The sequence below is a fragment of the Peromyscus leucopus genome, chromosome 8b (assembly GCF_004664715.2).
Source record: "Peromyscus leucopus breed LL Stock chromosome 8b, UCI_PerLeu_2.1, whole genome shotgun sequence".
NCBI classification, from domain to species: Eukaryota; Metazoa; Chordata; class Mammalia; order Rodentia; family Cricetidae; genus Peromyscus; species Peromyscus leucopus.
In genome coordinates this window covers 7824448-7838496 of record NC_051086.1, presented here as the reverse complement: position 1 = coordinate 7838496, position 14049 = coordinate 7824448, and the positions used below count along the sequence as shown (strand labels likewise).

Here is a 14049-nt window from a genome sequence, read left to right as displayed (position 1 = left end):
CCATCTACTTCAGAGAACATGATGGGCATCAAAGAAACTCATTATGGAGTTTACTTTCTTTGTGGCAAGTTAGCCACTGGGCAGGAAAAAGCCCTTGCCTTGACTGCTGACAGTATGCTGTCCAAATGGGACAAGCAGGACACAAAAGAAAGGACTGCCAAACTTTGCCAAGACAAGGTAGGAAGGCCCTTCAGAAAATCCTGCTTCACAGATGAGTCTGTCAGCTATGCTAGGCCTGTAGGCCGAAGAGGGATGCCCCAACGTTACAGAGGAACCGTGGGTGACTGTCCAGGCAGCCAGTTGTTTCTGTAATTTCTCACAATTTTTAGAAGTCATTTATTTGCACTTCCTGCTTACTTAGTAAATATTATTTCCTTCTTGAGTCTCTGATGGAGTTGAAGACTAGATAGTTATAGTTTTCCTATAGTTAACAAATTCAGAAAAGAAACTCACTAAAGACGTGTAAAGTGTGTAAGTTTAAAAGACATCAAAAGATAGTTTTCAGTTGGTAATACAAGTTAGGATAGAAAGTGAATTAGGTACACATAAGACTCACCAAAATAAGATAAATAATGGAGTACTTACTCTGAATTTGTCAAATGTTTATGGACTAGACATTGTTCATGGAAGACTGTGTGTGTAATTGCTGCTGAAATCCACACACCTAGACTCCTCCTCCCAGTTTCTCTCACTGCCCTGGAGTCCCGCCTATACCTCCTGCCTATTGGCCGTTCAGGTTTTTATTACACCAATCACAGCAATACATCTTCACACAGTGTACAAATATCCCACAACAAAGACGTGATTCACAAAGATCCATATGCGGGGTCAATGGGAGAGCTGAGGATAAGAAGAGGGCACTGCAGAATATGCACAACTTCAAGGTCTCCTGACTTCAAGGTCTCCAGCTCCACAGTGGGGAAAGGGGGAAAAACAAAAGCAGTGAGCCAGACATGATGGCACACGTATATAATGGCATTACCCAGGAGGCAGAGACAGGACAGTGAGTTCAAGCCCAGCCTCGGCTACATAGTGAGCTCAGAGCCAGCCAGTCTGAACTGCACAGCAAACTTGTGTGAAAGAAGGAGCAAGGAGGGGGAGAAGGGAAGGGTGAGAGGAAAGGAACACAAGGCAGACGACAGAACAGAAGAAAAGTTTATCCACGACTTAGTAAGGACCAGGAAGTTGATGTTTCTATTTTCAATCTGTCCTTTCTTCTTTCGCTCAAGGAGCAGCATCTACTGGACCCTTTTACCCTGAGGCTGGCCTGGTCTCCACTCAGAAAAATGGCAGTCGGCATTCACAATCCACCCGGTCATAGTTAAGTGCTGTATAGACACTCTCAGCCCACTGTGGGCTCTGGCTGAGGTTCTATGTTATAGAACCTTCCAATAGGTACAAAAGCTTCTTGTTATCACGGTTAAACTCAACTAGCTCTTAGTTTGCTAACCAGTCACATACATGGCACAGAAAACATAAAACAGAGATCTCTCCATAGCACAGCTTGCAAATTAGGGTGTCAATCATACAGCAAATGACTCTCCTTGGCATGCAGTGCAGCTAGTCTCATCCCCAAGCTAGATGCCTCCCACCCTAAGTAGCCTCTCTTGGGACTATGGCAGTACTGAGAGTGTGAAAAGAATGTGAGGCACCTCAGAGGTACAAGCAAATGATGCCCTGTTGGCACTTGGTGCTGCTCCGCCAACCACTAAGAATAGCCAAAGCATAGAATAAGATAAAAAGTGGTCTGCTACCTGGGTAGTTACCTTGGGAGCCAGCTCTCTGTATTATCTGAAAATAGATTTACATTTGAAAGAAAAAAAGGACTGTGTATATTGTATATACTTATTGTACTCACTGTATATAGTTTTTCTTATTAGTTATAACCTTTTACTATTTTAGACAAAAAGGGGGAAATGTGGTGATTTATTATGTACCCTAAATTTTGCCTGAAGATCAGAGACCAGAATAAGCCACTAGATTAAACATAGATGCCAGGCAGTGGTGACACACACCTTGAATCCTAGCACTCAGGAGGCAGAGAACCATCTGGATTTCTGTGAGTTCAAAGCCACCCTGGACTACATGAGATTGACTCAGTCTAAGAGAGAAACAGAGCCAGGCAGTGGTGGCACATACCTTTAATCCCAGCACTAGGAAGGAAGTAATATGGCAGGGCAGAGGAAAGTATATAAGATGTAAGAAGACAGGAACTAAAGGCTTTTGGGGCTGGAGCTTTTCCAGCTGAGGAACCCTTTTGGCTGAGGACTCAAGAGGCATTAAGTCAGAGGATTCATGAAGTTGGCTATGTGAGATGTGGCAGTGGCCTGTTCCTTTGTCTCTCTGATCTTTCAGCATTTACCCTGATATCTGGCTCTGGGTTTTTTATTATAAGACCATTTTAGGATTCCGGCAAAATCAATACATGCCTGTAATGCCAGCACCCAGGAAGTAGAGGCAGGTGGATCAGAAGTTCAAGGTCATCCTCAACTACATAACAAGTTTGAGACCAACTGGGCTAGATGAAACCCTGCCTCCAAAAATAATTAAACAAATTACCTCTCTATCGGTTCACAAGAATTCTGTTAGTGTCTGCAGCTGCAGAGCTCTCTGCTGGGTAGGTGGATTCTCAGATTTTATTTTTTCCCTTTATCTCATAGCAGATTTAAAGCTGTGGAAGCTCACCCTCAGGGTAATACACTAGACATGGCAATGCTGGGTTGCAGAAAGGATGCAGGATACTGCCAGGTTCTCTCAGTGGGCCTGTAGCACCTGACATTCTCACCAGCAACGTAGAGTAGAGATGCAGCTTCCACAGGGCTGCAGCAAGAGGATGTGTGCAACATCTACACTTTTAAAGATAATTATGGTAATTATGTGCATATGGGAGGGTATGTGTGCATGGGTGCAATACATGTGGAGGCAGAAAAGGGTATTTGATTCCCTGGAGTTGGAGTTACAGGTAGTTGTGGACTGCCCTGCCAACATCGGCAAGTCCTCTGGAAGAACAACAAGAACTCTTAATAATGATCCAGCCACTGCTACAGCTAAGATTTAAACTTTTGATAACATTAATAGATGAAAAATGGTATCTCAAGGTTTTTTGTTTTATTTTGTTTTTTGAGACAGGGTTTCTCTGTGTAGCTTTGGAGCCTTTCCTGGAACTGGCTCTACATCCCAGGCTGGCCTCGAGATCTGCCTGCCTCTGCCTCCCAAGTGCTGGGATTAAAGGCGTGCGCCACCACCGCCAGCTCTTTTTTGGTTTTTTTAAGACAGGGTTTCTCTGTGTAACCCTGGCTGTTCTGGAACTTGCTCTGTAGACCAGGCTGGCCTCAGACTCAGAGATCCACCTGCCTCTGCCTCCTGAGTGCTGGGATTAATGGCGTGCACCACTATCACCCGGCTATTTCTGTGTATTTATTTATTTTTATGTGTATTGGTGTTTTGCCTGCATGTATGTCTGTGTACCACCAGCTTACCTAGTGCCTCTGGAGGCCAGAAGAAGGCATCAGATTCCCTGAACTAGAGTTAAAGATGGTTGTGAGCCACCATGAAGAGCAGCCAGTGCTCTAAACCACCAACCATCTCTCCTTACCTTCTTTTTAAACTTTTATTTATCTTTTAAGTGTTTCGCCTGCACATATGTCTATGAGCCACTTGTGTGCCTAGTGTTCAAAGAGACCAAAAGGGGACATCTGATCCCCCGATCTACAGTTACAGACAGTTGTGAGCTGTCACAGGGCTGCTGGGAATTGAACCTAGGTCCTCTGGAAGAGAAGATGGTGCTCTTAATCACCAAGCCATCTCCTCAGTCCTCAAAAAGATTTTAATTTGCACTTCTCCTATGATAAACAAAACTAGCCATTTTTTTTTTTTCAGCACTGGTGATAATACACATACACACAGACAAAATATGCCATGGGGTCTGGAGAGAGAGCTCAGTGATTAAGAGATTGTACTGCTCTTGCAAAGGACCTGAGTTCAGTTCCCATCCATGTCAGGTTGCTCATAACCATCCACAACTCCAGCCCAAGGGAATTTGACCCCTCTGACTTCTATGGGTAAGAAACATACAAACACGTTTTTTTTTTGTTTTTGTTTTTGTTTTTAAAAAATAAAGCAAATCTTAAAAGGGGTGGTAGAAGTGGAGAGATGGTTCAGTGATCAAGAGTGTTAACTGGGGGCGAGGGGGTGGCAGGGGAGAGACAGGAGGTGGCCCACACCTTTAATCCCAGTACTCGGGAGGCAGAGGCAGCAGATCTCTGTGAGGTTGAGGCCAGTCTGGGCTACAGAGTGAGATCCAGGACAACCAGGGTTACACAGAGAAACTCTGTCTTGGGGGCAGGGGGTATTTACTGTTCTTACAGTGGACCAGAGTTTGATTCCCAGCACCAATGTCAGGTGGCTCTTAACAGCCTATAACTCACTCCAGGGGTACCCTATGCCTCTGGTCTTGGGCATTAGCACTCACATGCATATAACTACACACAGATTTATACACACACACACAACTGAAAATAATATAAATCTTAAAAAAATTTTTTTTTCCAAAAACAAAAGGCAAATACATTGGACAAAGGCACCTTCCTACCTTCTGAAGACAGTCCAACCTGTAGACAGTCCAACCCACGAGCTGTGTGAGCCTCGGAATAACTATAAATGCAGCCAACGCAACTGTAAAATTATGGTAAACATGCTGAGGTAGGTTTTTTGTTTTTATTTTGGGGGGTTGTTTGTTAACTCGCCTGCATGGTTCTGGAAGTGAATTCTGTGGATGAGAAGATTGTGTCACAATGACAACAGGCTGGGGACAGCTTGGGAATCCTGGGAATCCTGGCAGAGGATGGAGCTCCATGGTAAGAACACTCCTTTGGCACATGTGGGATCCTGAGTTCCACCCCAGCTGCCAAGTCAACTAACTACACAGGAGATCTGAAGGTCCTCCGCTGGCATCATCGGAACCAGACCCAACGGGCCCATGAGCACCACGAACGCATTGAGAAACCAAACACTGTGGCCCAAGCTAGAATGCCAGCACTTGGGAGGCTGAAGTAGGAGGTGGTAACCGCACGCAGCCTGGGCTGCACAGTGAGAGCTTGCGCTGAGGAGAAGCAGGAGGCCAGGCATTCTCTGTTCTCTCTCCCGCAACCTGAACTTAAGTGAGAAAGATGATCTTCTTTGTGGTTTTTCCAGACAGGGTTCTTCTGTGTAGCCCTGGATGTCCTGGAACTCACTCTGTAGACCAGGCTGGCCTCGAACTCACAGAGATCCCCCTGCCTCTGCCTCCTGCCACCATCGCCAGAGAGAGAGAAAGATGATCTTGTGGACTGGTTTTCTTTCAGAGAAAATGTTAATCTTTCTAATCAAGAGGACCTTTGCTCACTTTTATTGGTGCTGAATCAGCTAGTAAAATTAAAATTCCATTTAACTTTAAAAAGTTTGAGTAATCAGTTTACTGGCAGGCCGTTTAATGTAACCTAAACAACAGTTACAAATTTACCATAGGAACAATGTTCGACTTATTAGGCCAATGACTTACAGTAGTGAAGGATTTCACATCTTTACAAGCCTGGAGAGGTGTCATAGGCCTCTATGTAGGAGAATAAGCCAGGAGACTGAGCACAAAGCTAGTTTCCGAGTTATCTACGGATACCTATCTCAGCAAAATGAAATGTGATGGCAAGGCATGTGAGTACATCCTGTGATTATTAGAGCATATATATGTGGATTATACATATTATATTCTATGATACAAATTGGGAGGCAGAGGCAGGGGGCTCAGGAGTTCAAAATACCCCTAAACATAAAATAACAAAATTTAAACACACACACACACACACACACACACACACACACACACACACACACACCAGACATCAGAAAACTTCAGTTTCAAAAAAAAAAAAAAAAGGAAAAATTGACATGGTAACGCAGGCCTATATTCCTAACACTCAGGAGGGAGACAGGAGAATCATGAGTTCAAGACCAGCAATTCACAGGGAGATACTGTCTCACAACTCCAAAAATAGAATAAATTTTAATTTAAAAAAATTTAGACGGGAAATGTGCTAATATGTAATAATCTTCTCAGGATAGAAGATACTGGTCACGCACTGTTATATTTGGAGTCTCTCTCATTGGTGGGCACTGAAACAGGGTCCCACTCTAACTAAAGTTGGCCTTGAACTCACATCAGGCTTCCTGCCTTAGTCTCCCTAATGCTGGTAGTACAGCAAAAAGCCACCACCCCGGCTTCGGTATTACTTACTTTAAAGACTTATATTTATTGTTTTAATTACGTGTCTGGTGTGGGTGTGTGCATATGAGTTCTAGTACCTGTGGAAGCCAGAGACACTGCAGCTCCTCCAGCTAGAGTTGCAGGCAGCTGTGGGCCACTCAGTTCAGGTACTGGGAACCAACCCTGGGTCCTCCGCAAGACTGGTACATGTGCTCAACCAGTGAACCATCTCTCTAGACCCTAATAATTTTTATTTTGTTGTTTAATTTTCATTTATTTATTTATTTTGAGGTGGGATTTCTCTGGATAGCTCTGGCTACACTGGCTGTCCTGGAACTTGCTCTGTAGACCAGGCTGGCCTCAAACTCAAGAGATCCATCTGCCTCTGCCTCCCGAGTGCTGGGATTAAAAGTGCGTGCCAACACCACCCTGCAGTTTTTATTTTTATTTTATTTACTTATACTGTGTAACCCTTGCTGGGATGTAACTCACTGTATAGATCAGTTTGGCCCTCAACTCACAAAGACCTACTCGCCTCTGCCTCCTGAGTCCTGAGATTAAAGTTCTGTACCACCATGCCCAAACTGTCTTGTATTTTACACCACTGTTTGCCTGTGCTTTGTTTAATAATAAGCATGTGTTACTTTTAGAATACAACAGTTCTTTTTTTAGATGCTAACAAAGCTATCTTTTATCCAAGAACAAACAGGAACTTTATCTGATTTTAGTAATTCAGTCAACACAGACCCAGGGGTACACATTCCCTCAAGCACTCACACATAGTCACTCTCACACATAGCCCCCTCCGACTTACACATGCCCATTTTCTTTCTTTCCTTGTGGGACAGGATCTCACTGCGTAGCCCTAGCTGACCTAGAACATGCTATGTAGAACAAGCTGGCCTCAAACTCAGAGACCTACCTGCCTCTGCCTCCTAAATGATAGGATTAAAAGTGTGTGCCAAATCTGGCCACACATGCCCATTTTCATGCCTACACTAGACACTTAAATCCAAGGCTAGGACGGAGACCAGAAAGAACAGGGGAACAGTAAATCATAGTGTCAAACATCCCTAAGAACTTCCAACTGCCCACTGACAATAGTGCAGAACAAGGAGCAGAGGACACAACAGAAATACGTTCACTTCTGCATCTCCATCAGAGTGCTATGGAGGACAGACCATGCCTTCCAAAATCAGAACACTCATGGCTCCAAACAGCAGTGTTTGCTGGAAAGGAGCAGTGGCTGTTAAAGACTAAATGCTGAGAGCCGGGAGGTGGTGGTGCATCCCTTTAATCCCAGCACTCGATCTCTCTTGAGTTCGAGGCAGCCTGGTCTACTGAGCTAGTTCCAGGACAGCCAAGGCTACCCAAAGAAACTTTGTCTTAAAAGCCAAAAGAAAAAGCCAGGCGGTGGTGACCGGCGCCTTTAATCCCAGCACTCAGGAGGCAGAGCTAGGCAGATCTCTGTGAGTTTGAGGCCAGCCTGGGTTACAGAGTGAGTTCCATCCAGAAAGGTACAAAGCTACACAGAGAAACCCTGTCTTGAGAAAAAAACAACGGAAAAAAAGAGAGAGAGAGAAAAGAAAAACCAGGGGCCAATCCCTTCTCACAATTCAGAAGCCCTGGGTTCAACACCCAGCACGCATCCCATAAAACTAGGTGTGATGGCACACACCTAAAATCCCAGCACTCAGGAGATGGAGGAGGCAGGAGGATCAGAAGTTCAAGATTATCTTCCACTACAAAGCCAGCTGAAGGTGAGTCTAGGATACCTGAGACCCTCCCTAAAATAAAAAGAAAAAAGGAAAAGGAAAAAGAAAAGAAAAAAAGAGATGACGTTCTACCATGCCCCTCCTTCCTCCTTCCCCCATCAGACTCCTGTGAATGACCCTGGATGGTATTACAACACACCTGATCTGCCACCAGGTGAGGTAACCAGAGCCACACACACCATGACAGAGAAGGACATGACAGCCATCTCTATTATAAATGTGAGTACTCCTATTAAAAATTCAGACAACCTGCTGAATAATTGAAAACACTACCTACATAAACAGATTACAGAAAAGACACTGGAACCCACTGCGATGGCTCACACCTGTGATCCCAGCACTTGGGAGATGGAGGTAGATGGATTAAGAGCTCAAGGTCACCCTCCTCACCACTGAGACCCTGTCTCAAAAGAAATTAAATTTAAAAAATAGAAATCGGGTAGCGAGATAGTTGGGTAGGTCAAGGTGCTTTCTGCCAAGCCCGACGGCCTGACAACACAGAAAGGAGAAAGTTGTCCTCTGACCTTCACACCCCAAACAAATGTAAGAAAGAAAAAACCCTTAGCTTAGGTTAGGCATGGAAGCAAGTGCCTTTAATCCCAGCACCTGAGAAGCAGCGACAGGTAAATCTCTGTGAATTCCATGCCAGTCAAGGCTACAGAGTAAGATCCTGTCTCACAAAAAACAACCAACCCAACAAACAAAAATCCTTATTTTTTAGATAAATACGAATCATTTACAGATAAAGCCTACAAAGCATCAGGAATCTGCTTGGAAAAGTGGAGGGGCAGGGGAGTGGTGGCATATGCCTTTAATCTCAGCACTCGGGAGGCAGAGCCAGGCTGATCTCTGTGAGTTCGAGGCCAGTCTGGGCTACAAAGCGAGATCCAGGACAGGCACCAAAACTACACAGAGAAACCCTGTTTCGAAAAAACCAAACCAAACCAAAAAAAAAGAAAGAAAGAAAGGAAAGAAAAGTGGCCGGGTGGAGAGATGCTCAGGGATTAAGGCCTTGCTGCTTTTCCAGAGACTCAGTGGCTCACAGCCTCCTGTAACTCCAGCTTCGCAGACACCTGCATGTATGTCTCACACAGACACATAAATAAGTTATAAAATCTTTTAAAAGGAAGTGGAAGGATGAGTTGAATCCTGAAACTCCTGGGACATGAGAGAGCGCTCTAGAGACAGCACTCACCAGCAATCTCTACTGTGGATATTCAAGGTTTTTTTCATCTTAAAAATTTCAAAATACATAGATTGTGGGAATGCTTCGCTTTTCTCTACACTTCTGCACTAGTGGTTAATATTCCTGTCTTTGCTCCTCTATAATGTATGTCTGAGTCATGAGGGCTACCAACATAAAGATTAACTTGCTTTCCTTTGTGTGTTATCTGCTCCAAACAGTAAGACCACTCACAGAAAGCCAAGAAGTCCCCTCCACAACCCCAGGAGGCTAAGTCAACACAACATCTCTTCCTCCTGAGCTGCTAAAAAAATAGGACCTAGGAGATTTCCCTCCACTCTCTATGCCAACAAATCCTTGGCCATCAGGGCTTCCCAAACTGCAAATTCCATCAGGAGCTGTCAGAGCAAAGAATTCTGACCCATTTCTAGTCTGTGCTCAAGAATGTGGGATTGGTGGCGTACGCCTTTGATCCCAGCAGAGGCAGGTGGGCCTCTAGGAGTTTGAGGTCAGGCTGGTCTACACAGCGAGTTCCAGGGCAGCCAGAATTACATGGGGAGGCCCTTTGAGGAGGAGGGTTAAGACGAGGGGCAAGAGGTGTCGCCAAGTTTTCCCCAAAGTAATCAAGTTGGGGAAGTGATGACCAAAGACATTTCTCAAAGAGAATTTTATGCAATTCACTGAACTGAAATTTGGTAGAAATACTCCAAGCCATTACATCTAGAGTCATCTATGGGTTAAGAGCTAAAATAAGAAACTCTCCGATACCGTTCCAGCAAGTAGTGAGGCCTAGGGAAGCTCCGCAGACTTTTCCAGCTTCTAGCTTCCTACCTGTAAAATAAGGGTGAAACCCTGCTTGTCTAATTACCACCCCAGAGGACTAGAGCAATGATATGGTAAACACAGGATAGCAGAGCCAAGTCATGCTAAAGGGCCAATGCGGTTCCGGCCTGGCACAGCCTACTCAGTAGGACTGGATCTAGAGGCAAGAGTAAGTTAGAGAAGACACACTGCAGTAAACAACTGCCAAGCACTTGAAAGACCTCTCCGGGCCAGGAACGAGGAACGGACTACAAGAACTAAGCCCTATGGATAGAGGCCAGCAAGAGGGCTCATGGTAAAAAGCTTCCCGGAAGCTGGCTGGCCCCAGGTGTCAGCTTAGTAGAGGGCCCTGAGTTAACCAGGGCCCAGTTCTTTCCAACTGCACTTCAGATGTTACAAATAGAGAGGTTTTAACATTATGACTAAGAGAAATATATCAATTTGCTTTTTTTTCCCCTTGGTTTTTGGAGACAGTCTTGCTACTATCCAGGCTGACCTCGATTTAGACATCCTCCTGCCTCAGTCTCCTGAATGCTGGAAGCAAGGACTACAGATGTGTGTGCCACCACACCCAGCTTATTTTTATCTCTTTTCTTAAAGCCCGTTAAGCTCAAACATGCAAATGTACTTGAACACCCACTTAACAAATGTTTGCATGTGTGAAGAAGGAATAGCATGAAAATGAACAGATGAAAATCCCTGAGACTTCCAACCAGGAAGTAAGCAAACCGAGGGGGACCTGTAACCTAGTTGATGTCTTTTCAGAGACTTCCAACCAATAAATAAAGAGGAACACATAACCTAGCTGACGTCTGCTGGGTTACGGGCAGAGCAGACAGCCCTGCTGGCATCTTCAGCCCAAACAATTAAGTGCTGAAGGGGACAAGGACTTGGCCTCGGAGCCGGCTTCCCCAGGGGCTGGCAGTCGACGTGTGGGACCCTTGCACGTGAACTGTGCCTCTGTTACCTTTCAATCCATCTCACCTGCCCTGTAAGCGTGGGGGCCCTGATGGCTCTGCTAGATCTGGGGCCTGCCATGAAACTCCTGGGCTCCTTCCCTTCCTTTTCTTGATCACGATGCAGAACTCTTGTGTACTCTAGTGTGTGCATGCGTGCGTGTGCGTGTGCGTGTGTTGAAACACACTGGGTCTCACTCTGTAGCCCAAGTTAGTCTTGAACTCACTATGTAGACTAAGCTGGTCTCGAACCTGCAGCAATCCTGTCTCAGCCTCCCAAATGCTGGGACTACAAGCGTGCACCATCATGCCCAGCTTAAGATTTATTTTGTGCTTGCTGATTTTGCTTCGCTTTACTGTAGAGCAGAAATCCTTCATGTGATACAAAGGACTGAGCTCCAGGCCACGAGCATGAAGCAAATGCTTTTTCCACTGATCTACATCTCCAGCCATTTTTAATTCCTAGGTCCTTCTAGCCTCTAATTGCACTGTCTCTCAAACAAAACCTAGTACAACAAATGGGAAACACATAAAGTAAACTAACACTGATCAAGAGACATCTACAAGTCTAGCCTCTGATGTCCTAAACATGGGTGGCAGAAGCGAGGCCCTGAAGAGGGTTTCCCACTCCCGGATCTAGGAAATAAGTAGCAAGTGGAACGCTAGAGGAGGGGACACTTGACTCGTGGGTATACCTTCCTCTAAGAGGGAAGAAGGGATTCCGGAAAACTACCCTAAACAGAAATCGGAAACACCTCTCCGGACCAGAACCATAGTCAGTTTGTTACCTGCTCCGCCCCGTAGACAGTGGCGAACTGGATGAAATCCTCGATGCGGACGAACCCATCCCCATCACTGTCCAGGGCGTCGAACACCGTCCTGAGGCGCGCACCCTCCTCCTGGGCTGTCCCGGGCTCGCTGGACAGCGACAACGCCGGGCCTGGGTCCGAGGGTGGCCCGGGACATGCCTGCAGCAGTTCGCCCTCGGAGGCTAAAGGCTCTAGGGGTAAGCCCCGCGTAGGGCAGCAGCCTTCCAGTTCCTCCGGCCAGCTGCAAGGGACTTTGGGCTTCTCTGGCTCTTTGAACTGGAGACACGGAACTTTGGGTTCCTCTCCGTCCTCCGGCCAGAAGCAGGGTGCATCGGGCTCCTCCTGCCAGCAGCCCGTTGCATTCTGCTCCTCTGGCCAGAGGCACAGCACCGGGGGCTCCGCAGACCAACAGCGAGATGCGTCAGGCTCCTCTGGTTCATTGCCCCAGAAACACGGTGCGCTGGGTGCATCGGGCTCCTTCAGCTCCTCGGGCCAGCAGCGAGGTGCATCGGGCTCCTCCGGTTCCTTGACCAAGAGGCACGGTACGTCGAGTTCCCCCGGCCACAGGTGAGGGGCGTCAGACTCCTCTGGCTCCTTGGCCAAGAAGCACCCGGTGTTCGCCTCCTGGGAACAGCAGTGAGGGGCGTCAGGCTTTTCCAGTTCCTCGGTAAAGAAGCACGGCGCGTCCGGCTCCCGGGGCCAGCAGTGAAGGGCGTCAGGCTCTTCCAGTTCCTCTGCCAAGAGGCTCGGTGAGTCGGATTCCTCCCACTCTTTGGCCAAGAGACACCGTACGTCGGGCTCCTGGGGCCAGCAGCGAGGGGAGTCGGGTTCTTCCAGCTTCTTGGCCAAGTGGCACTTTGCGTCTGGCTCCTGGGGCCAGCAGTGAGGGGCTTCGGGTTCTTCCAGATCCTTGGCCAAGAGGCACGGTACGTCTGGCTCCTGGGGCCAGTAGCGAGGGGCGTCGGATTCTTCCCACTCTTTGGCCAAGAGGCACGGTACGTCGGGCTCCTGGGGCCAGTAGCGAGGGGCGTCGGATTCCTCCAGCCCCTTGGCCAAGTGGCAGGATACGTCGGGTTCCTCCAGCCCCTTGGCCAAGTGGTAGGATACGTCGGGTTCCTCCAGTCCCTTGGCCAAGTGGCAGGATACGTCGGGTTCCTCCAGCTCCTTGGCCAAGTGGTAGGATACGTCGGGCTCCTGGGACCAGCAGCGAGGGGCGTCAGGTTCCTCCGGCTCCTTGGCCAAGTGGCAGGATACGTCGGGCTCCTGGGACCAGCAGCGAGGGGCGTCAGGTTCCTCCGGCTCCTTGGCCAAGTGGCAGGATACGTCGGGCTCCTGGGACCAACAGCGAGGGGCGCTGGGCTCTTTGACCCAGCGGCTAGGAGCGTCAGGCTCCTCTACCTCTTCGGGCCAGCAGATTGGCGGGTTGGGTCCCTCTGGCCACCGTTGAAGCTGGGCGTGTTCCTCGGGCTCATCTGACCAGCCGCGAGGAGCGTCGGGCCCCACCAGCCCCTTGACCCCGCGCTGGGGCCCAGACGCCGGCTCGTCGTGGTCGGACAGGGAGATCGGCTGGCTCAGCTCCATGATACGGCGCCGGCTAAACTAGGGATGATGCGAACGGCGCTGGAGGCAGACAAAGGCGCTCAGGGCGCGGCGGCGGGCGCGGGCATCCCCGCGGCGACGCGGGCGGGCGCGCGCGGGGCGCCCGGGCTGCTGGGGCTGGCGCTCGGGCCCTGCTCCGCCCTCGCCCATCTTCACACCGCGCCTTAGCGGCTCCCGGCCCCGCAGCGAGGCTGGCGCGGGCCCATGTCGGCGGCGCGGCCCGGACGATGTGAGGACCCGGCGGCGGGGAGCGGGCGGTGGGAGACAGGGACCGGCGGGGCAGCGGAGGAGGATGAAGCCTGAGCACCAGAGCTTAGGGACCCAGTGAGGGACGCCGGCGCCGGCCCGCCCTCCGTCGCGCGTGACGTCAGCACGCCCTGTAGCCTGACCACGCCCCCATGAGTTGCTATAAAGGCGGGTTCGACGCGGACGCAGTTTAGGGGCGACGGTGATCTCCCCCGTTCAGTTCAGTAGCTCGGTATGATTTGCGCGGGTGTGGCGAGCGAAGCGTGATGTCGAGGGAGAGGCGCATGAGGATAGGCTTTGGGAAACTACTGCTGAACAGGAAACCAAACATGCCCATAACCGAGAGAAGCCGCTAGTCTTTCCCGTGGGACTCCTTCACAAGCTGCTAGCTTAGAATAGAATACTAATGGGCGGGCTACTA

The 14049-nt window shown here is 48.5% G+C and overlaps 1 protein-coding gene across 4 annotated transcripts in view; it reads right to left on the bottom strand.

Annotated features, from left to right (window-relative positions):
• The window catches only part of Rab11fip3 (RAB11 family interacting protein 3), an 84516-nt gene extending 71052 nt beyond the window's left edge, over positions 1-13464 (bottom strand). For 3 of the 4 annotated variants that reach the window (XM_028854678.2, XM_028854681.2, XM_037201366.1), the window contains exon 1: positions 11763-13390. In XM_028854678.2, the coding sequence (XP_028710511.1) occupies positions 11763-13364 (1602 nt within the window). In that variant the 5' untranslated portion in view covers positions 13365-13390. Of the gene's footprint in view, positions 1-11762 lie in introns of all 4 variants that reach the window. The other variant, XM_028854680.2, reaches the window with a different exon arrangement.
• Positions 13465-14049: the final 585 nt, after the last annotated feature.